This window comes from Pongo pygmaeus, chromosome 3, assembly GCF_028885625.2.
Source record: "Pongo pygmaeus isolate AG05252 chromosome 3, NHGRI_mPonPyg2-v2.0_pri, whole genome shotgun sequence".
Lineage (NCBI taxonomy): Eukaryota > Metazoa > Chordata > Mammalia > Primates > Hominidae > Pongo > Pongo pygmaeus.
The window spans coordinates 21,511,236-21,535,235 of record NC_072376.2 but is presented as its reverse complement, the minus strand read 5'-3'; the positions used below and the strand labels follow the sequence as shown (position 1 = coordinate 21,535,235).

Here is a 24,000-nt window from a genome sequence, read left to right as displayed (position 1 = left end):
GGATAAGTCTTTTATGTAGATTAAGTATTGATCTATAATATTTAGTACATGCTTTTAAGTGAAATATATGATATTTGGTAATTTTGTTATATTCAACATCTTTTATCAAATAATCATAATATGATATTTACTATTTATGGTAGATTTTCTATTTTCTCATAGTTTTGAGTGCTTTACATTTTTAAAAATAGAGCAATTAAGTGTTTATAGATCAATGAATTATTTATCTTTGACATTGCTTAAGATATTATGCAATTAAATTCCCACTGCATTAATAGAATTTAGTTTAGTGTTGCTTGATCTATTTATGTGGTTTTTGTAATGAATTCTATTTTGGTGTGACTGACTGTAATTTAGTGGTTCCTGTGATAAGTATCAATGGTAACCTGTATTAAACATGTTGAATTTCATTCTCAGTTTTGGGGACATAGAGCTCAAATAACAAAGGTTTCTCCCAGCCCAGTTTTGATGACCCGTGTCAGGGTTGTATTGACATGACACGTCCTCATCTTTGATTTTTTTCTCCGCTATTGTTATTCTTGATGTACCTGTGTCATTTAGATTTTCTTGTACTATTTTGTCTTCATCTCTAGATGGCCCAGAACATTGGCGGGCATTACTGCATATCTGCAGTGTACGCGGAACACCCATGGCAGTGGGATATATCCTGGAAACCCACAGGATGAGAGAAAAGCTTGGCGCAGATGTGATAGAGGTGGCTTTTGGGCAGATGATGATTATTCTCGCTGTCAGTATGCAAATGATGTCACTAGAGTTCTTTATATGTTTAATCAGGTAACTAGAAAGTCTTCAAGTTTACTTGTGTTGTGGAGAAAACATGGTATTCAAACCAAATACATAAGTTTTTTTTTTTTTTAATACTAGGTAAAACATAAGGATTTAGTGTTTTTACTTTAGTTGACTTAACTGTCTTCAGGATCAGGTCCATATTAATCACTAGTCAAGGCCCTCTATAGAATCCTTCCTTTCCAGTCACCGTCTCCCTTTGTGCCGTTGTTTGAATATCTTTTTAAATCTGTATCCACCGGACAGAATCCTAACCTTCCTTTGAGTTCACATTGAAAGCCACCTCTTGGATTCCTTTTATAATCACTTTGTTGAAAGCGATTGCTTAGAATACTTGAACTACTCATGTGCTTTTTGTTATCTTTGCTTCTATGCATCTTTTTAAACCTTACCAGACTATAAGCAAGTGGAAGATGGCTTGTGTGTCATGTATTTTCTTTTGCCCCTTAGCCCCTGGTAAAAATCCTTTTGCAATGTTAGGTGCTAAATCCCTGTTAGAGTCAGTAGATAAACAAATATAAAACATTACTGGCAGTGCATGGCAATAAAGATAAGTGCCAAATAAGTAGTTTGTACTCTTGTGCAGTAGGAGCTCCAAGGGAGGTATTGATCACTCCCAGCAGGAATACTCAGGAAAGGCTTTATTAAGCAATTGGGATTGAGGTATGTGTAGAATTTGGATAGGCAGAGAAGAGATAGATGGTGCAACATGTTAACCTCATGTATTTTTATGTATTATTGTCTTTCACTCCAAGCTTGAAAAAATTTCCCTGCAGTGAGTTTCCATTAAAATTCCAGTTTTCTTGGGTTTGTAAAGCATTTTAAGAAGGCCATGATGAGTAAATAATAAAGTTTTTTAATTCATTGCTGTTTTGAAACACAAAGTGAAAATGTCAGGATTGTGTTGATCATTTTGCTAATGACTGTTTTGTTGATCATTTTTGCCTTTGAAATGTAGATGCCCCTCAATCTTACCAATGCCGTGGCAACAGCTCGACAGTTACTGGCTTACACTGTGGAAGCAGCCAACTTTTCTGACAAAATGGATGTAATATTTGTGGCGGAAATGATTGAAAAATTTGGAAGATTTACCAAAGAGGAAAAATCAAAAGAGGTACTTTTCTAAATTCAGATTTGTAGCATACAGTGTCAACAAATGGTAGTGTGACAGAGTTCAGTCTGTATATTTTAAGGCCGGTTTATGTTTTATCATATTTGAACTAAAAGCACGCTTTTCAATTTCCAGAATTTTGTTGAGATATTTCTGCTTCTTCTCTTATGACCTGGTTGTTACTGGGATTGGGAGAGGTGAAGTCTCAGTTCTTGGACATTAAGGTCCAGAGATATAGCAGAGGTCACTGGTGAGAAAGCAGTAAAAGCAGTGTTCTGCCTCCACGTTGCGGCTTAGGCAGGGCTGCTTAGGTCAGCCCGCTGGATTTCTCTTCCCCACATACCCTTGCGCTCATGTTTCGTAATGAGAGTTTTAGTCACCCAGATCTTGTAGTAAATACCTTTTAATTGTCCTTGTAATGTCCTAGAGAAATGAGAGGCTATTTAGGCACTTTTCTGAAATTCAAAATGATTGGACTATACAAGTTTTAAAAATGCAGTGAATTCTAAAAGTGGCGTATTTTAACGGGACCACATTGAAACCATGATATGCTTGTCCACATGATGTCTTTTAGGGGAAAAAAATTGACAAGCACAGTTTACAGAATGAATGAGCAGCAAATTAATGTTTTGAGTAATTTTCAAGGGGCAGAATTATTGTGTTCTTAAGCTTTACGTTTAAAGCTTCATGAGAACTTTATATGTACAATTTCTTTTGTGATATAACTTATAAAAAAATGAATTATAGAGGTAGAGGGAACCTCAAGCAAGTTGTAAACTGAAGCCCACGCTTAGGTTAGGGCAGGCCTGAAAACAGAACCCAAGATCCCTGACTCATCCATAAGAGTTTTCTGTAGCATCACATTCAGCTTCTCATACAATGTGGCCCTGACTTGCAATTTTAAAAGTGCTCTGTACACAGCTGTGGGGAAAACACTGGGCTAAACAAAACCTGCATATTTCTTTATGTAGAACTTCTCAGATCCATTAATATTGCTAAAATGTAAATAATAAGCCTTATTTTCCTAAATCATTCTAATATATTTTTATATATCAATTATATATACACACACCTATATCACATATATATTCTAATATATCATATAATATATATTTAGATATATCTAATATGCATATTACATATTTATATATCTAATATAGATATATTGTTATATATTATATATATATATAACAATTAGTATCTTGCATTGTGGTAATAAGTTTTTGGAACTGTAGCCCTAGTGCATTAGGCACTTTACTTGATAGGATGTAGTTATTAAAGGAAGGAAAATAGATATAAGTATATAAACGGGACTTAGGCAAATAGGCCACCTCACTTGTCAGCGGGATAACATTTCATTTGTTTTCTGAACTTCAGGGGCCATGATTTCCTAATAATTGCTCCTGATACTTGATTATGTCTCCAGGGCACAGCCCACTTTCCTGCAGTGAATTTTCCTTGCACTGGGAGAGGCCGTTTGGATTCTGTCTCTGTGATTAATATCGTGCTCCATTGTTGCTTAAGATGACAGGTTAGCTGCCCACAGGATTAGCAGTCATTTCCGGGAGTGGGATGTTTCTAGTTACTAGAATAATTGTAATGACATTTGGAATGTGGACATGGAAGAACATTCGCCATTGAAGAATACATGTTTATGACGTGACCCTGTTTTGCTCACCTGTCAACTTGAGCAACGTGGTGTCCAGAGGTGTATGTTGAACTGTTCGCCAGCGTGTGGAAGAATGGTCAGCTGCGTTGACGGGTTCTTAGGTGGAAGCATCGTACTGAACTGGAAGTAGACATGGTTTCATTAGTTATTAATTAATAACTAATGGGCTTATTTTTCATTTTTCAAATGGGGATCCTATTTTCTCTGTATAGTTTGAAAAGTGTATGTGCACAAATACAGCCGAACAATTTTGCAAAATAGTTGCAAAGCTTGGTTATTATTTTATTAGGTTAGGAAATAAAACATTTTTATGACCTCAGATGCTAAGAAGGACGTCCTTTTAAACAATTACGAGTGCATCAGTTACTTCTGTAAAAATCTAGTGTGAAGAAGATTGCTGTTATTTTTACTGGTTAACACAGGACAGAAAAGTTATGATTATCTTCGGAAGCAAGTGATGGCAACTTATTAACTGTCAGCACGAGAAACAGGAAAATATTCAGGATCGAATAATTGAGATATGAATGTGATAATATTGCGTGTGATGCAGTGACTGACATACAGTTCTTTGGCAATTTGAACCACAGGCCATAGCTTTCACCATTTATTAGTGTAGTGAAAAAAAATTAGGAGGCTTAAGGGCTTCATTTTAAGTTAATTACCACAGCATAAAATTATGCCAAGTTATCCTAAAATGCACCTAGCTTTAGGTAGAGAAATAATTAATTAAATTGATTTTTGTATTATGTCTGAAAGTTATTCTTTTATGGGTGATTTCATAACTAAAGTATTGTGGGGGAATTGCTTTTTAATCTGTGATTGAGCCTGGCCAACACAAGCTGGCACTTTGTTGTCTCAGGATAGGCATTAAAAGCTCTCAAACTGCCAGATCTAAGTGATATATTTAGGGGATCCTTTTAAAAACAGTTAAAGGTTGTCTGTCAGGCAACAGAAGTGTCTGTTATGTATTTACTAAAGTGATTTTTCTTATGAAAACAGTATGCGTATTTTATAAGATGGGAAAGTTAAATATAAAGATTAGATCTGGTAATGCTTTCTGGCACCCTTATTGTCTCTTATTTTAAAATATGTGAGTGCGATATGCACCTTACACTAGTTTATATATAGATTTTTACAAGTGTATGGCTTTTTCATTGATTTAAAGTGTCATCGCTTCTGTATTGACAATTATGATTATTTTGTATTCTTTTTTTTCTTGATCTTACTTGCCAGACTTTTCTGTATTATTAAGCTTTTCTAGGACTTTGTTCCTAAAACTTCACCACACATCAGAATCACCTGCTGGATTTGTTATATGCAGTGATTGCTGCCTGAGTTCCTCCTCCCTGCCATTCCCAGTTGCCATTTCAGCAGGTCTGAAATGGGTTCAGAGAATTTGAATTTCTAGTCAGTTTCAGGTGATGTTTCAGGCAGCATGACTTTGACACTGGCTTTGAGAACCCCTGTAACAGCTCCATTTTCTATTGTTGCTTTAGTTTTGTTTTAGGTGGGGGGGTTTAACTTTTTAAGAACTTTTTCTTGGAAAATTCAAAAGAATAGGAGAATATTATCATTAATACCTATGCTGTACCTCTGCTTGGCTTCAACAATTTTCAATACAGCAAGCCCTCACTTAAGGTCATCTATAGGTTCTTGGAAACTGCAACTTTAAATGAAATGATATATAATGAAACCAAATTGACTATATGCTAATTGATGTAAATAAGACTTATAAAATCCCTAGAGATCATTTCTGGTCACCAAAATATCACCAAACTTCCAAATAAAGACCCCAAACATTTCTAATATTAAACATTGAAATAAGTATGAGCCATACACATATTTAAGAAAGATTAATAAAAACAAGACAGTTATTTACCCATTATATTAGTTTTCACTCTGCTAATAATGACATACCCAAGAGTGGGTAATTTATAAAGGAAAGAGGTTTAATTGACTCACAGTTCAGCACATCTGGGGAGGCCTCACAATCATGGCAGAAGGCAAAGGAGGAGCAAAGTCATGTCTTACATGGCAGCAGGCAAAGAGAGAATGAGAGCCAAGTGAAAAGGGAAATTATAAAACCCCTTACAAAACCATTGGATCTTGTGAGACTTATTCACATGACAGCAGAGCAGTCAAATCTTAAAGCTCCAAAATGATCTCCTTTGACTCCATGTCTCACACCCAGGTCACACTGATGCAAGAGGTGGGTTCCCATGGTCTTGGGCACCTCTGCCATTGTGGCTTTGCAGGGTACAGCTCCCTCCCAGCTGCTTTCACAGGCTGGCATTGAGTGTCTGTGGCTTTTCCAGGCACACAGTGCAAGCTGTTGGTGGATCTATCATTCTGGGGTCTGGAGGACGGTGGCCTTTTTCTCACAGCTCCACTAGTTGGTGCCCCAGTAGGGACTCTGTGTGGGCGCTCTGACCCCACATTTCCCTTCTGCACTGCCCTAGCAGAGGTTCTCCATGAGAGCCCTACCCTTGCAGCAAACTTCTGCCTGACATTCAGGAATTTCCATACATCCTCTGAAATCTAGGCAGAGGTTTCCAAACCTCAATTCTTGACTTCTGTGCACCCACAATCTCAACACCACGTGGAAGCTGCCAAGGCTTGGGGCTTGCCCCCTGTGAAGCAACAGCCCAAGCTGTACCTTGGCCCCTTTTAGTCATGGCTGGAGCAGCTGGGATACAGGACACCAAGTCCCTAGACTGCACACAGCACGTGGACCCTGGGCCCAGCCTATGAAACCGTGTTTTCCTGAGAGGCCTCCAGGCCTGTGATGGGAGAGGCTGCCATGAAGACCTCTGACATGCCCTGGAGACATTTCACCATTGTCTTTGGGATTAACATTCAGCTCCTTGTTACTTACGCGAATTTCTGCAGCCAGCTGGAATTTCTCCATAGAAAATGGGATTTTTTTTTTCTATCACATTGTCAAGGTGCAAATTTTCCAAACTTCGATGCTCTGCTTTTCTTATAAAATGGAATGCCTTTTACGGCACTCAAGTCACCTCTTGAGTGCTTTGCTGCTTAGAAATTTCTTCTGTCAGATACCCTAAATCATCTCTCTGAAGTTCAAAGTTCCACAAATCTCTAGAGCAGGGGCAGAATGCTGCCAGTCTCTTTGCTGAGATGAAACAAGAGTCACCTTTGCTCTAGTTCCCAACAAGTTCCTTATCTCTATCTCAGACCACCTCAGCCTGGACCTACAAGCCTCTAGGAAGTTCCAAAGTTTCCCACATTTTCCTGTCTTCTTCTTAGCCCTCAGACTGTTCCAACCCCTAGTTGTTACCAAGTTCCAAAGTTGCTTCCACATTTTTGGGTATCTTTTCAGCATCGCCCCACTCTATTGGTACCGATTTACTGTATTAGTCCATTTTCACGCTACTAATAAAGACATACTTGAGACTGGGAAGAAAAAGTGGTTTAATGGACTTACAGTTCCACATGGCTGGAGAGGCCTCACAATCATGGCAGAGGGCATGGAGGAGCAAGTCACGCCTTACGTGGATGGTGGCAGGCAAAGGGAGAGCGCTTGTGCAGGGAAGCTTTTCTTTATAATACCATCAGATATCGTGAGACTTACTATCACAAGAACAGCATGACAAAGACCTGCCCCATGATTCAATTATCTCCCACTGGGTCCCTCTCACAACACGTGGGAATTGTGGGAGTTACAATTCAAGATGAGATTTTGGGGGGGACACAGCCAAACTATATCAATAAGTGTTGGTTGATTGGGAGCATTAATGAGAAAGGTCTAATGTATCCTTAACCGTGATATTTGCTTGCTTCTGCCAAGTGCCAGTGTAGGGGGACTCACTTTAAAATTAATTTTTAGCTTGAGGTTTTTAAGAACATGAAAGTAGTATAAAGGACCTGTTTGAAGGTCGACTTGTGTTTCCAGATTGTCAGAGAATAATTTTTTTTTTTAACCTCCTTCTACCTCTTGCCCAGGTCAAAACAGGCACATTTCTTGGCTCTCCTTCCATGAAGCTGAGTGATTGCTGGCTAGGCCTGATGCTGGAGGTGGTGTCCTTTGAGTTTCTAGCTTTGTAACAGGGGGTCTTTTCCTGGTACCCTGTGTTGGCATGGCCTAGGCCCTGTGTGGAAGTCAAAACATACCTCGTTGTCATCAGAGTTCAACCTCAGAGCTCTTCGGATTTCTGCTGTTCTTTGGCGACTGGGTTTTGGAGGAGGCTCCATTTTCCTACTTCTCAGTGATGCATTTACAAAGATAACTGTTTTCCTTTCAGCATTTTTCACTTTCTGCTGGAGTTCTCCAGAGTACGCAGTCCTCTGTACTTCTAGAAAAGGAAGTGCACATACGTGTTTGTAATCTCATTTATTTCAGTAACACCTTAGGGTAGAATCAGTATTTCGGGATGTTTTATCTTTTAATATATGAGATATTTACAGATTAGCACAATTACAACTAAATTTATTGTTCAGTTTTTTTTCGAAGTTTTGAATGTGTGGACTTTATGAGGATCAAGCATGAGACCTGATGGTAGACACATCATCTCTCCTGAAGAATTATGGTTATTACATGATCTGAGAACTCCTGCCATGCCTTATGTGCAATATTCTTCTCGACCTCTTTTCGCCTTCCACCCATTTCTTCAGTTCCTCCACTGTTACCCTCATCCTCATCATTCTCTTTACTCCTATACCTCAGTAAAATCAGAGCTTTAACCTTTGCCATAACCCTGATGATGATCACAGTTAGACTCTTGTTGAATAGCAAATGCTTACCTAAGCAACCTGCTGAGAAGCCTGCAGAGGTATCCCATGGCACGTAAGGTCAGATGTGAGTTAAGGGTGACAAATACACTTTTAAAACTTGACTTTCAGAATGCAACAGTTCCATCATTAATCAGTGTAATAACATACCTTGAAATAGGTATGATCTCAATAGTGTACTTAATTTGGAACCAGGAGAACATTGTGAAGACTACTTGAGCTTAATAGGATCAGCTGCTGCAATGATGATGATGGTGTCAAGTTTGAACTTCATTTCTTGTAGGTTCCTCTATTTGTCATCTCCAAAACCATTGCTCCACCTCTGCATGTGTCTGTTAATTCTTGCTTTTCTGGTTATTAGAATGAACAAAAGTATTCCTTTGCTACTCGATGATTGAAAATGTAAATATGGGAGGGCCTAGATCACTTGGCCTTTCTCAAAAACTCCATGAATTGCTTAATTTATATTTTTACTGGGTATGTGAAGATATTCATCTTCTGCTTTTTTTTTTTTTTCTTATTTTACCATGGAGTGAGATGTTCTGAGCACTTGTAGAGTTCTTGGTCCCATTTTACAAATGAGTAAGCTGAGTCTCACAGAGGCTGATTTGCTCAGGGACATCTAAACTTGTAAGTGACAGACTTGAGATCTCAACCTAGGAGTATTTAACTCCAGGCTCATAGATACTATGTCTTCAGTGTTAAAGACTATACATTAAATATCATCAAGTTTAGTTTATGTATTATCTTTTATATTAATATGATAACATCAGAAATTTATTAAACATATTTTTGACCTAATTTTGATAAAACTTCCAAGCCATTTGTATATTAAGAACGTGAAATATCCTGTCTCTTACAACATTTGACATTGAGCACTTTCATTGCCATTAATGTGGTGCATTTGTTTCTTCCCCATTTTATCTTCGATAAAGTCCATTCGCTCATGTTTTCGGTTGGTTCTCCCACTTTAGTGTGACAGGTGCAAGAGCAGGTGGAGGAGTCCTTCTGACCCTTTTGTGGCTGGAGTGGCCTTCAGGGAATGAGGCCAAGGAGAAATCTGATGCGTTCTCCTTACACTGGTTGCAGTTTTTAAATGAGCTTTGTGTGTCAGATTTCAGGAATACTTATTTTAATCCAGTGTAATTTTTCATGCATTGTTACCCCTTTTGTGTCACTTTTTGCCACTGTGACATATTCAGAGCTACTTCTGTAACCAAGCTACAGAAGCATATAACATTTTCTGATTATCTGCTCTAGGGAATATTTTGGCAACAAATCTCTTTCCTCCATTCTTAGCCATTTGGAGTGAAATAATGAGAAAAATAGCTTGTTCTCAACTAAAGCAATTACTATTGTTAGTCCTGTACCTTCTTAGAGATATTTGTTGTTGTTGTTTTTTATAATTATTAACACAGGTTAATTTCTTTACTGGCATTATCTAGCAGGGCATAGCAGTAGTTCTTTGATTATGTAATAATGATGAATTTTTCAAGAAAGATGATGTGCCCATCAGATCTCATGTCAGGTCCCTATAAAATTCCTACATTTAAAACTTCAAAGAAGTATTAAACAATAAGTTTAGTTGTAACTTTGCCAATCTGTAAACACTGCCTATATTTCAGTGGTGCCTTACAATAAAATCAATATTTTTGTGTATTTTAAAGTTTTGCATCCAGTGGGAATTCTATTAATATTTTTGTTAGCCATAAAGCGTATTTTACCATGTTATCTCTTTTACCTCTTTTATTTTTGTGTAAAATCTTCAAATAACAGTAAGTCAGAATAATAGACAAAATCTTGTTATTCCAACTACTATGAATTCCCATTAAGATTTTGGACTTATTAGTTTAGCGTCTGTATAAACAGCTGATTGGCAGATTCAGTAACTGACATAGCAAGAGTCAATACCCTTCTTTATAACTCCAGAAGTAAGGGCTTCTAGTAGAATGACATTCACCCCCACACCTGTTTGTTAGTAGGAACATGAACTAGGATGCTAATGTTCCAATGAATCATAAAAAAATGAACCAACTGAGGATTCTGCAGAGCTTGATTACAGGCTCTTCTTAATTATTTGTCACTTGATCTTGTTAATATCTTTGGTTTGGGGGGAAGTACCCCTTGAGAATGTGTTAGTTCATTAAAATAGGGTGTTTGGATTAAATTTCATTATATCCTATATTTCTCTGCATATTTCCCTTGTAGCAGTTATCACAATCTAAATCACTTTTTAAAAATGGATTTATATGCTTGTTTTGCATTTTCTTCACCAGACTATAAGGTTGAAGATAGAGCTTGTTTCTTTCTTTTGCTGCTGTTGCACCAGTGTCTGGCTCACATTGGCCCTCAATAAATAGTCAGTGAACAGTAATCGTGAACGTTTAAAATGAATATTGATACATATCGGATACATGGACATTGATAACTGTTGGCTTCTACATCAGCTCTTGTACTAGTGAATAAGGATATAAACGTAAGACATTTTGTTGTCTCTACCCTCAAGATGTTTACATTGGAGGTAAAATAAGGAAAAAGTTGTGATACATTATGGTAAGGGCAATAAAAAGTCAGAAAACTTATTTTAATAGGATCAAGCTGGGGGAGAGTGGGACTTTACAGAGGGTCAAGTGGCAGTTTAGTTGGATGCGTTGGTCCTATTTTTATGTGAACACAGACATGCAAATACAACCCTCCTACTACTTTTAGAGTCTATATCATCTTAAAAGAGAGGCCAATTTTGGGATTAAAACAGTAAAAGTGCCAACATTTTTTGAGTGCTTGCCATGTGCCAGGCACGGTTTTAGGAACCTTGTATTTTTTATTGGAACTTAATCTCCACAACATTCAGAAAGATAGGACTATTATTATCTGTAGTTATGAAGAAAGGAAGTGGAGATACCAAGAGGTGAAGTGTTCAGGCTAGGTACTCATGGTCAGCACTTGAAGTCCTGTTCTCATCTGTGTATTTTCTGTGGTAGCTTCAGTCCACGGTTCCAGGGTTGGGATCTGGTGGATTTTCAAAGGCCTGACTTTTTTGTAAAGTGAATCAGGGTGGGATGGACTGAACTTCTTCCAAACCCTCTTCAGCCCCCATAATTATACATTGTGTGAAGTGTATTGGATGCAAAACGGGATTGAAATCTCAGTGGAGATCTTCTGGGATGATCAAAAGACATCTGTTAAGAGAGGCCTGGCTTTCTGGCTTTGCACTGGGGCTTAACGTGTTTTAATGCTTACTTGTTGATTAGAGGTCCAGCCAGCTTGCAAATTCTCTGATGCTACCTCTGGAATGTTTTTGTTGTTCTTTCTGCTGCATGTCTCCCTCTCCTGAACATTTTGCTCAATACAAAATCCTCTTGACACCAGTACGTCTCATTAGCCCTAGACGGTTCAATTTATTTCTCTCAGGTGAGACGTACAAGTTATGGTACACAATAGTCGGTTGACTTTTCAGTGGCATTTCCTGACAGTTGTTTACATCTGTAAGTTACGAAGTGAGCGAATAAAAAGAATCCAATAAATGAAACAAGTAAAACAAACAGTGGAAGAGTGCATTTATTTTATTGTATTAGATCTTAAAAGCATTCATTGCGTTGGGAGGAAGGGAAGATGTAGTTCATTCAAGGTATAGGAAAACCACGTGTGCAAGGGGATGGGGGTGAGATCATACAACACATACAAGGACCTAGCAGTAGCTGGGCATCCCTACAGTGTTGAATATGAGCAGAGACTAAAGAGGTGGGTAGTATGTCTGCCTGCCTGCCTTTTTTTTTTTTTTTTTTAGAGCGTCTCACTCTATTGCCCAGGCTAGAGTGCAGTGGCACGATCTCGGCTCACTGCAGTGTCCGCCTCCCAGCTTCAAGTGATTCTCCTACCTCAGCCTCCCGAGTAGCTGGGACTACAGGCATGGGCCACCACGCCCAGCTAATTCTTTTTGTATTTTTAGTAGATATGGGGTTTCACCATGTTGGTTAGGATGGTCTCGAACTCTTGACCTCAAATGATCCACCCACCTCGGCCTCCCAAAGTGCTGGGATTACAGGCATGAGCCACCACGCCCTGCTGATGGTGTGTATTTCTTAATAATAATAGTTTGATTTAAGCTAATGCATGCACAAAAAGGAAGTGTTTATAAATGGTTTTCTAGATGAACAGTCAAGATCTTTTTATTCTGGTATTGTGTGACATCCTTTCCTTCTCTTTAATTAATCTAATTGCCTTTCTTTTCCTCCATTTGAGATAACACCTGGCAGTCTTTTCACCAGTGATGTGGTGGCCACTTACATATGCTCTTTTGAGCTAAATATTACCAAATGGCTATACTTGAATGAACTGTTCATATCTGAAGATGTTTTCATGAGAAACAAGTAAAGTGCCTGTTGGGTTCTCTTGTGGAATTTGAGACTGAAGGCCAATCTCACTGTCCATTAGGATTTTGATTCTACGAAATAGTTTATGGTGGTTTTAAAGATCTTTCTTTTTTCTTCTGAACCCCTGCTAGCTAGGTGATGTGATGGTTGACATTGCAAGTAACATCATGTTGGCTGATGAACGTGTCCTGTGGCTGGCGCAGAGGGAAGCTAAAGCCTGCAGTAGGATTGTGCAGTGTCTTCAGCGCATTGCTACCTACCGGCTAGCCAGTGGAGCTCACGTTTATTCAACAGTAAGTGTAACATTATCATAGACTCCTGAGAAAAAAGTGCATTTCACACAGCTCTCACTCGAAAGAGATAGGTGTCTTCTCCATTATGGGGTGGATATCTTCTCTTACTGCTGATTATTACAGAATTTCTTCTTAACATTTTATAAGTTATTACAGAGTTTCTTAACATTTTATAAGTTATAACATTTTATAAGTTATTACAGAATTTCGTCTTAACATTTTATGAGTTAATTTTGCTTTTGAGTAATGTTTTCTTGGGAACTGGAAAATACTTTCTTAATCTGTATTTTGAATGTTTATCACCATCTAATCCACCGAAAGTGTTTCTGCAATGGAAAATAAGAACACTATTATATTGCCCCACTGGCACATACCCATGGTCCATCTGAGCTGATACTCTGTTCTGGGCCCTGAAGGATATTTTGAGAGAATGCCTGATTGTTTGCCCAGGTTTCAATCTCAGAAGAGAACTGGGATGCCCTCCAACACTTGTGAAGCTATTGGCATTTTCAGTCAATCCCACTCTTGGGATAATGACATTAATAAATAATGATCACTCAGTTACATAGTATTAAATTTTATTTATGCTAAATTGAACAGTTGTAAATTTCTTGATATACTGCTTACTTTTTTGTCCTAAAAAGGTGGTGAATACAGTAAATAATGTGATATTTCCTTAGCAATCATAGTTTGATCTGGTCCATAATTTTCATTTCCTAATTATTTTACTGGGCTGACATAGTGTAGAATATTCTAACTTCTTCCTGTGATTTTACACAATTCAAGATTGCTATTTTCCTGTTGATCTCTGAGACCTTTTTTTGATGTTACCATGTTTTATTGCTCCCTTTGCTCAATTAAGTTTAGTATTTTCTTTTTGGAATAATAAATGGAGTCTCAGCATGGCTACTGTCTCTGTTTTTTGCTGCTGTGGTTTCTTTTTTTTTTTTCAATATTTATTTATTTATTTTTTTGGGGATGGAGTCTTGCTTTGTCACCCAGGCTGGAGTGCGGTGGTATGATCTTGGCTCACTGCAGCCTCCGCCTCCCGTGTTCAAGCAGTACCATGCCTCAGCCTCCTAAGTAGTTGGGATTACAGGCAAGTACCACTATGTCTGGCTAATTTTTGTATTTTTAGTAGAGACGGGGTTACATTACGTTGGCCCCGTCTCAAATTCCTGATCTCAAGCTATCCACCCGTCTCAGCCTCCCAAAAGTGCTGGGATTACAGGCATGAGCCACCGCGCCTGGCTAGGTCACTGTGTTTGTAATGTAAGTCAGTGGAGTTTCCCTCTCAGATTCATGACCTCAGTTGAGACTAGCTTGTCATATTTATGTCGACCTCGGCCATTTAGATCCATTTTAAATCTCATCCTTTAGCCATGCTTGTTAATCAGCTGGAAGAACTTCCCCCCTGTCTCTGAACTGCATTTGTTTTTCTGAGAACCCAAGGGTACAATAAAGGTCATAGTAGGAATTTGCATACCATCTCAATGTGTAAACAAAGTTTCAGGAGATGATACATCTACGTATAATAAGTAAAATGATATGGCTTCACAGGTGCCTCAAAATGACAGATTTCTTTCTTTCAACCAAGGTTTCATGTGTTGGGCTGAATGACTGCTGCTTGTCAGAAGATCTGGTGGTTGTTTACATGTGTCTTTGACTAGTAAAAAATTAGAATACACATTATTAACAAATAAGTTGAATTGAAAAGACTTTTCACTATGTTTACATTGTGAGGCAAAAACTAATACAAAGATTCTTTATGCTTGAAAAGTTTGGGAACCACTAATTATTTTCTATCACATGCATAAGACTTGCCAAATTTTACTTTACTTTTTATATTTTTAAATTTGTATCTGATTTCCTAATAGATTGTAAGCATCGTGCACCAAAATTTCATGCTTTAAAGAAAAAGACATCCATATGTGGTACTTAGAATGGTGCCACAGTATATGCCTGTGGATAGGCATATACTTAATCATCCTTAAAGGAGAGAGATGCCATGTTGTCCCTAGAATTTATGGTAAATCCTGTCACTCTGCTGGATGTGAAGATGTGGCTCCTTGTCACTTCTCACGCCCACTCTGTCCTCCAGCAAGTGGGCCTGGTGGCTGTCTGTATTGACAGGTCGTATGTTTTGGTGGTTCCCCTTGGTTCACTCTTGTTCCTGAATTCCTTTAAAACTCTAGGGCAGGTGCCATATTTTTCAGATGAATTTTCTGACCTAATTTGCCTTTTTTTATTTTTTTGGAGACTGAGTCTTGATCTGTTGTCCAGGCTGGAGTGCTGTGGCACAATCTCAGCTCACTGCAACCTCTGCCTCCCAAGTTCAAGCAATTCTTTTCCCACAGCCTCCTGAGTAGCTAGGACTACAGGCATGTGCCACCACACCTGGCTGATTTTTTGTAGTTTTAGTACAGATGGAGTTTCGTCATGTTGACCAGGCTAATTTGATTTTTAAATCTCTTCATTTCCTACTATTTAAATTAACGTCTCTCTTCCTTTTCTGAAGAAACAGCTTTGGAGAGTGTGTAAAGCTTTTATTGGTGAAACTTAATGCAAAGAGTTAATGATCTTCCTGTAAAAGAAATAAGTAAATATGGCCAGATGTGTCGAGTGCATTTCCCAAACTCTAATATTTAGCTCTCATTTTTCCTGTAAGATGAGCATTTAGAGGGTCCATTGATTTCTCTAGCTGAATTTTTTTTTCAGGATGCTTCCATTTTTAGCTTGTTGTTTCCTTCGAAGTGCTCTTTAGATTATTTTTAATTGACTTCTTAGACCTGATCTTCCGTACTTCATGACTTCTTCTTTTCCTTTTTTTTTTGGTCTCCCTTCCATTTTAGGACATCCTTTTCATTCCAGGGTCTTTCTTTTTTTTTTTTTTTTTTTTTTTATTCTGCCAGTTACCTACACAGTGATTTTGTTTAGGAAGAACCTGGGCTTTCTGGTTTGGCTAATGCATAGTGTTTTGTGTTTGAAAATGCTTTTCCTTTGTACTATAAATCGTTCATAACTCCTGTTTGATTGACTTTTCAAGTATTCACCCAATATTGCTCTGGAAGCTTATGTCATCAAGTCTACTGGCTTCACGGGGATGACCTGTACCGTGTTCCAGAAAGTGGCAGCCTCTGATCGTACAGGACTTTCGGATTATGGGAGGCGGGATCCAGATGGAAACCTGGATAAGCAGCTGAGCTTTAAGTGCAATGTTTCAAATACATTTTCGAGTCTGGCACTAAAGGTATGTTACATTCTGCAATCATTTAAGACTATTTACAGTTAAATTAGAATGCTCCAAATGTTCTGCTTTGCAAAATAACCTTATTAAAAGATTTTTTTTTGCAGGGAGATAGGTATTATTGCTTTTGCTACTGTTTTAAAGAAAACTCTAACCAGGAAGAACTGCATTACGACTTTCATGGGCCCTAGGCATTTTTGCCTTTGATTCCCTTTCTCTACATAAAAATATCAGAAATTACATTTTATAACTGCAATGGTATAAATGCAAATATACTAATGTTACATGTTAAAAAATTTTATTTGACTTAAAAGTTTATTTATTTGTTTTTTTGCTCCTGATTTTAAGACAATAAGATGTTTTCATGGGCCCCTAAAAGTATCATGAGCCTTTGGCACTGTGCTTGCCAAGCCTAGTGGAGAAGTCAACCGTGAGACCAGGTGTTTAATCAAGCAAGCTGTATATCAAAATTTTTGGCAGAAAACACAAATATGTCATATATCTTTTTTTAAAAAAAGTGTTTCATTGAAGCAAGCAAAATGAAAGCATTTTTACCGATTTTTAAAATTGGTGGTTTAGATATATTTGACTACACTGTATTGAAGCAAATAGAGGAGGCACAACTCCAGCACCCTAATGGAACCACATTTTTTTCACTTAGCTTTCTGTGGGCATGTGTAATTATATTCTCTGCGGTTTTTAATCTCACAGTACTTTATTTCTGTCTTGTCCCTCAATAATATCACAAACAATATTCCAGTCATTTTAATGGCTGCATAATAACTGATCCAACAGGTGTTAGGTGTTCTGGTTTAGTGTGAGCACTCAATAAATATTGAATGAGTGAACGAATTAGTGTATTTTTGTATACTTTTTCTTGGTGACCACCATTAAAGAGAGCCAATTTGCTAAATTTAGAAAATCCCAACTGCCCAAGAAAATCTCAACTAGGTCGAAATGTCTGATAATAATATATTTACTTGATACCCTGTACTCAGAGGAAAATTGGCAAGATATGCCTGTTAATATTGGCGCTAAGAGAGTATTTGATGCACTGTGCCACACTCCTTTGGACCTGCTCAACTTTCCTTATTGTGTCTTATATTGGGAAAAAACAAAACAAAACAAAAAAACCACAGACATACTATAAAAGACTAGAAACAGCAACACAGTGAAGCCCATGAGAGAAAGGTGTATTTTTTGAGGAATACTTAAAATTGATGAACACTTCTGTCTTAGATGATCACAGTTGGTAGAAAGGGATTAAAAATGATGAAACCCTACATTTCATCAATTTCACAACCTACCCCTCTGGGTAAGGAGAGTTTCTACTTGCTAAAGTAGAAGGCTCTAGATGGACACTCAGATTTGTCAGTTTCATGCTATTCGATCCTTTTAAGATCATCCTGTGGCCAGAGAGCAAGGACACATTACACTATTATTCGTGCTTCATAGGTGGACATGATTAAACTGAATGAAAAAGGAACATATCCCTCATGACAGAAAATTAGTTAAAAATTATAATGTTAATGGCATAAAATGTGCTTAAGCTTTAGCACTTGAACAGAAAACTTAACTTTATATTTTATACTAGGGCAGTTTTTGCCCTTTCTTTGCATCCTTTTTTTTTTAATCCCTTGAATATACTAACTAGAAAACCTGAACATCCAGAAACTGATTGCACTGCCTTTAAATGGGAGCATATGCTGGTATGTGAAATTAAACCCATGAAGAGGCAGTCATTACTTAGCAGTAGGTGCCTCCTTGATTTGCTTCCTGCATGTTTCAGAATCTCTGTCCTTCCCTCTATACTCCCTCCTCAGCCTGCTTCGGACTTCCATCCTGTATTGCACAAACCGTGGTAACTTCCTAGTTAGTCTCTGTGTCTCTAGGCTGTCTCTTCAGCTAACATGTATCAGTACAATGGTGCCACTTAGTAAAATATTGAAATACTTCCTTACTATTTAGCAAATAGCTGCTGCCCCAGTTCTCTGAGTGCTTCCTCAGCCCTCCTGCTTCTTCTGTTGGGAACACCACCCAGACCTCTCTTTTCACCATTTCACACCTGAAGGCCTGGCGCCTGCAAAACAGGAGGCCTCTGGGAGCCTTCCCTTCTGTGCAGGCTGTTCTGATTGTCAATGCCTCTGCCATTTCAGGTTGTTAATGTTGTGAGCATTCTACCTGGATCCTCCCCAAATGGAAATTGACCTTGTGCACCCCTTCATAAATGTCTCATGTCTCTCCAGAGACTGTTCAGTAGCTTTATCATTTGCCGTCTTCCCTGTCTCCCCACAGTACTTCCCATCTCTCCCTTTTATCCAGCAACAGCAAACTTTCCTTGGTTCCTCTCCCTACTACCTGGTCATTCTCAAGCAGGCTTGTGCTAATTCTCCTACTTGAATCCCTACTCCTCCCCTCCCTTCCCAGCTCCTTGGTGATAACACCCAGCAGAAATGTCACTCCAAGAAATTTTGCCTAATCTCATCCAGTTCTCCACTCCCACCCTTGTCTCCTTTATTTTTCTTCCTCGTTTTTCCCATAGTGCCTTGTTCATCTCTCTCTCATTGCCTGTCACACGTGGGAGCCTGAGAACCAAGATGGGTTTCTTGGTTGTCTGAGGGCGGGCCTAGTGCTGGAATCATCAGTGACTTCATACCTGGCTTCAGTTGGTCACCAGTTGGTGACAGAGTTGCCTAATACTTGCCTCTTACTGACAGCATCTATCAAATCTCTTCCAATTTTTTGTCAATGAAATGTTTCCTTTCACTGTGGATACCATAACTCAGATATGTTAGCATAACAAAATAGTATCTGTTTTCAGTAAACTACTTTACTTTTACTGAGGGCTTTGGAAATAAGCTGGTGTTTTGAGTTCAGCTGTAATGTAGCCAAAAAGGAGAAATAATTAGTTCTTTATACTTCACCTGACTAGAATTTAGAAATCAGTTTTTCTTTACATATCCCAGATATCTAGAGCTTCAGTCCAGCTGAAGTCTCTTGAATTTTTCAGGCCAGTCATTATGCATCTTCTTGCTTCCTGCCTTCGTTTTTGCGCTTTTCCAGTCCATCCCCGTTTGGTGAAATTCCTGCTATTCTCCCTCTAAAACTGCCTTTGGATTCTTCCTTCTCTTCTTCAGACAGAATTAACCATTGCCTGTTAATCCCGTTGTGCTTCGTTCATTCTTCAGAATAATTATAAGGTGATACAGTAGTGGAGCGAGCTGCAGTGAGAGGCCATATGATACAGTGACTAAGACTGTGGTCTCTCTGTAGCCAGACAGTCTGGGTTCAGGTTCTCTCCCCAACTTAACAGCTGTGCAAATGTGGGCAACTACCTTAACCTTTCTGAATGTCAGTTTCTCGGCTGTTATGCAGATCATGAAATGGTACTTAACTCGAAGGGTTGTTGAGAGGATTAAGTGAGGTAAATATGTAGACATTTCACCACAGTGCCTGGCACAGAGTAAGCACTCAGTAAGTATTAGCTCTTATTGTTTTGTTGCTGTTGTTATCTCTCCTTTGTTAGATTATGAATTTTGGGGGACAGGGACCACAGTGTATTTATTGCATTATATGTCTCCAGGCTCTGCATAGTTCCAAACCCAGAGTAACTAAACATTCAATAAATGTTGAATAAAATTAACAGCCAAACTTAATTAGCAAACAAAGTCAGTTAAAAAATTAATTCTAAAGTCAAATGTAATTGCTGTTAATCTTCAGTGAGAAACTCAAAAGGTGGTATGCAGTTAATAATTATACACAAGAAAATAATTAAGAGATGTAGCATCTGTCTGTTTAAAGTCAAGTAAGTGGTCAAGAAAACATAGATAAATTAGTATTTTATTGTTTCGAATCAGATGTTTCTTTGGCTCATTCTGATTTTCATGTTAGAATTCTGTAGATTTTAACCTATAAAGATTTCTGAACATTTTATTAACTTCGTAGTGGAGGAAGTCCAGATTTTTTGATAAGGAAAGATGTTACGATCTAGTGAAAGTATTTGAATTAACCTCCATTATGCTTATCATTTTCCTTTTAGCTTAATGTCATTGTAAATAGTGAAATATAGATGAATTTAGCAAAAAAAAAAAGCAGCTGTGTGGTAACAATCATTTCATGTGTGTTCGTATTTCGTCAATTTTTAATGTTAAAATGAACACTGAAACTGAATGGTAGAAGTCAAAACATGATGACGTTCTAGATTATTCTTGGCAATTTAGTTAGGGCATTTCCTCTGCCCCAGTCCCCAGATAACCATCTTCCATGGTGCTGCAGTAACAACAGTAAAAAAATACCACCGACAGTTCCCTAGCCTTTTGTGCTTGACATGGTCATGATTCCATCTGGTCTTCACAACCATTTGTTTACAAAGATGATTAGCTGTGTTTGACAGATGAGACTCAGAGAGGTTAAACAAAGTTGTGCAGTGTTAACCAGCTGCTAAGTGGTGAGGCTGGAACCCAAATCCTTTCTTATTTCAGATCTCATGTTCTCTACTTGGTGTATGATTTTTCAATAGTAAATATTGGAAACCGAAAACTTGTTTTTCCCAAAGGATCTTAAGAGGGATTTTTCTACTTTATTACCTCTCATTCGTGTGTTCATTATCTGTTTCCATTGCTGTAATCCATATATTTTAAAATAAATGTATGGTTAAATGAACTCACAAACTTCGTGCTTGCCACCCTCAGGCCAGGTGGAAGAAGGTGTAATCATGATAAATGCACCAAGTTAAGTAAATGTTTTGTGGTGACTAATAGATTTACAATCTTTCTGTAAATAATGATCAACATTTCTTTTAAAGAAATTAAATACACAAGTATTCCGTTGTTACTATAAAAATCTAAATATTATTGATACGGCTGAAGTTTGCCTTATTGGCACCCCTAGGCCACTCTCTACATCCCAGGGAACCTGCAGTTATTATTTAGTAATGTTTGTATTGGACTTGGAAGGATATTTTAGAAGCCTTAAATATGTAACAGCCATGAGTATATAGCTCTGGTCACCCAGTAATATGTCCATACTCCTGGTTTTTTGTACATTTTTTTTTTTAAATTGGTTCTACAGATTTAAACTTGTGTAGGAGACCTTTTCTAACTTCTAGAAAGTATAGATGTTATTCCCTATTTTAACTTTCTTTTAAAAAATTTAAGTGATTTCTTTTAAATCAATTTGATTTATCATTACTAATACTTCCCCAAAGAGCTATGCTTTGTTTTCAAGTCATTTTGTGTGTATAGCAATATTATTTTATGAATTTTATACTATTTGAGTTTTAATAAATGTGCATTATGTAATACTTTATCACGATTTGGAACTTTTAACTAATCTGTTTTCTCTCTTTGCATGTGTCATTATGTACTTAGGAGAAATTTGTGTACTTAATAGAAATCTAGATTAGTGAATAAATTTATAATTTTTTTCACATTAGATTATATTTGTGAGTGAGAATAGCAGGAACCTTTTTATGCATCTTCTCAAACAAAATATTTCTACTAAATATTTTCTTGGCATCTTCAATTTAAAAGTAATATACAAACTTCTAAAATATTTACATTGAAAAGATATTTATGGGTATCTGCTGTGATCTAACATTGTTAATTCTAAAGTCAATCATTTGCTTAAGTAGAATTGTTTTTAAAATAAACATGCCATACAGACATTGTTCATTTCATAAACAGTGGGCTATTTTGATCAAATGCAAGTGCTAGGAACTATTAACCTAGAGGTTTCAAAAAGTGAGTGAGATTGACTGCACCCCAAATCCTCATACTCTGGTTTGAGGAGCAGACAGTGAGCTACACCATGGGGCTGCAAGTGTGTGTCATGACTAATGTGTGCAGAGTGTTGTGTGAGTCCAGAAGAGGGAGCAGCTAATCTGGAGATGCAATATACTGAGGAGATGTAATTAACTGTCCAAAAAAGCCCTATTTCAAGGACTCTGTATAAAGTCTTCCCCCTGGCTGCCAACGTTTTTCATTCTAATCCACTTTCCGTTACACCAATTCAAAAGTTTGTGAGACAAAAGAATAGTGGAGCATTTCAGGTAGAGATGCTGGTCTGTGCAGTGAGCATGGTGGCATAAAAAGAATATAGGAGAACTTAAATTGATAACTCAGTGTAGCTGTGTGTTAGGTTGTGCTATAGGAACATTCAGGGGATACATCTGAGCAATAGATTTTCATCAAATTATATGGTGAACTTAGGATTTGGGCTTAGTATTATTTGAACATTGCAGAACCAAGGTGTTATTTAAACTGGAATAACATGGTTCGATTTGTTTCTTAAGGGGAAATTCTGGTGAATATGGAATTAGAAGAAGAGAGGTTAGAGGCCAAGATAAAGATTGTATAATAAATTTTTTAACTATGGAATGTTTTTAGATGGTTAATTGTTCACTTCTTTGGTATATTTTTTTTTACTGAATGCTGAATAATTTATTATTTAAAAATCCTCAATGAAGAAATCTGAAAAACATTCAGTGATCAGTCAGGATTTTCAGTTGTTCCTATGTGTTATTTTTTTTTTCTAAATGTGTTTCCTAGTCTCAAGGAAATTTCTGCTAAGTGTACTGAATCTAAACCTCTATTATGTTTGTATAATTTCATTCTTTTGTTATGTGGCAGTTTGAATTCATCATAAATCACCTTAAAGTTCCATAAGCCCAAATTAATTATACTCACATTTGTGATATGCTACATTTATGCTTCTTTATCATATTTTATCATTGTAAAATTGATACAGCCTGATCATTGAGATCCTTGATCTGTTTAATGCTATCTACTTCAACATATAATATCATGGGAAAATTAACTTTGTAATTTGAAACACTTTTCTTGTTTACTTATTTAACTCTTTAAAGTTTGCATTTCTGTTTTATACTTCTTTTAATCTATGTTATGTGGTGTTGACATTTTGCTTGACTGATTTTTTTTAACTATTAAATTTTGCATATACAATTTAAAAAATGAAGTCAACCTAATTATACCACTTTTGTAACTATCTGACATATTTTTTTCTGGTTTCTATGTACTAATGTAGTGAGCTTTTTTTTATGTATATATATTTTTTCAGAATACTATTGTGGAGGCTTCTATTCAGCTTCCTCCTTCCCTTTTCTCACCAAAGCAAAAAAGAGAACTCAGGCCAACCGATGACTCTCTTTACAAGCTTCAACTCATTGCATTCCGCAATGGAAAGCTTTTTCCAGCCACTGGAAATTCAACAAATTTGGCTGATGATGGAAAACGACGTACTGTGGTTACCCCTGTGATTCTCACCAAAATAGGTTTGTATTTGGCATATGTTATCCTGTAGTCAGTGGACAATGAGGCCTTGCAGTTGACTGTTCCTAAAAATGCTTATTTTAGTGTTTTCTCGTTTTAATGAGTCACTAGCGAAAAAAGATCTTGCAGAGTACCCATTACTGTAGAAGTTGACATTTGTAATTGTTTATGAAGTTTGTTTCAGAAATATTTTTATTTCCCATTTTCTCCAGATGGTGTGAATGTAGATACCCACCACATCCCTGTTAATGTGACACTGCGTCGAATTGCACATGGAGCAGATGCTGTTGCAGCCCGGTGGGATTTCGATTTGCTGAACGGACAAGGAGGCTGGAAGTCAGATGGGTGCCATATACTCTATTCAGATGAAAATATCACTACGATTCAGTGCTACTCCCTTAGTAACTATGCAGTTTTAATGGTATGGCAGTTGTTAACTTTATGCATAAACACTATTCTAAA

The 24,000-nt window shown here is 37.4% G+C and overlaps 1 protein-coding gene across 2 annotated transcripts in view; it reads left to right on the top strand.

Moving 5' to 3' along the window:
* ADGRA3 (adhesion G protein-coupled receptor A3) overlaps positions 1–24,000 on the top strand; it is a 127,960-nt gene that overhangs the window by 78,367 nt on the left and 25,593 nt on the right. For both annotated transcript variants that reach the window (XM_054485098.1, XM_054485100.2), the window contains exons 9-14: positions 594–795; positions 1,766–1,921; positions 12,841–13,002; positions 16,049–16,252; positions 23,327–23,540; positions 23,751–23,959. In XM_054485098.1, coding sequence (XP_054341073.1) covers positions 594–795; positions 1,766–1,921; positions 12,841–13,002; positions 16,049–16,252; positions 23,327–23,540; positions 23,751–23,959 — 1,147 coding nt within the window. The remainder of the gene's footprint in view (positions 1–593; positions 796–1,765; positions 1,922–12,840; positions 13,003–16,048; positions 16,253–23,326; positions 23,541–23,750; positions 23,960–24,000) is intronic.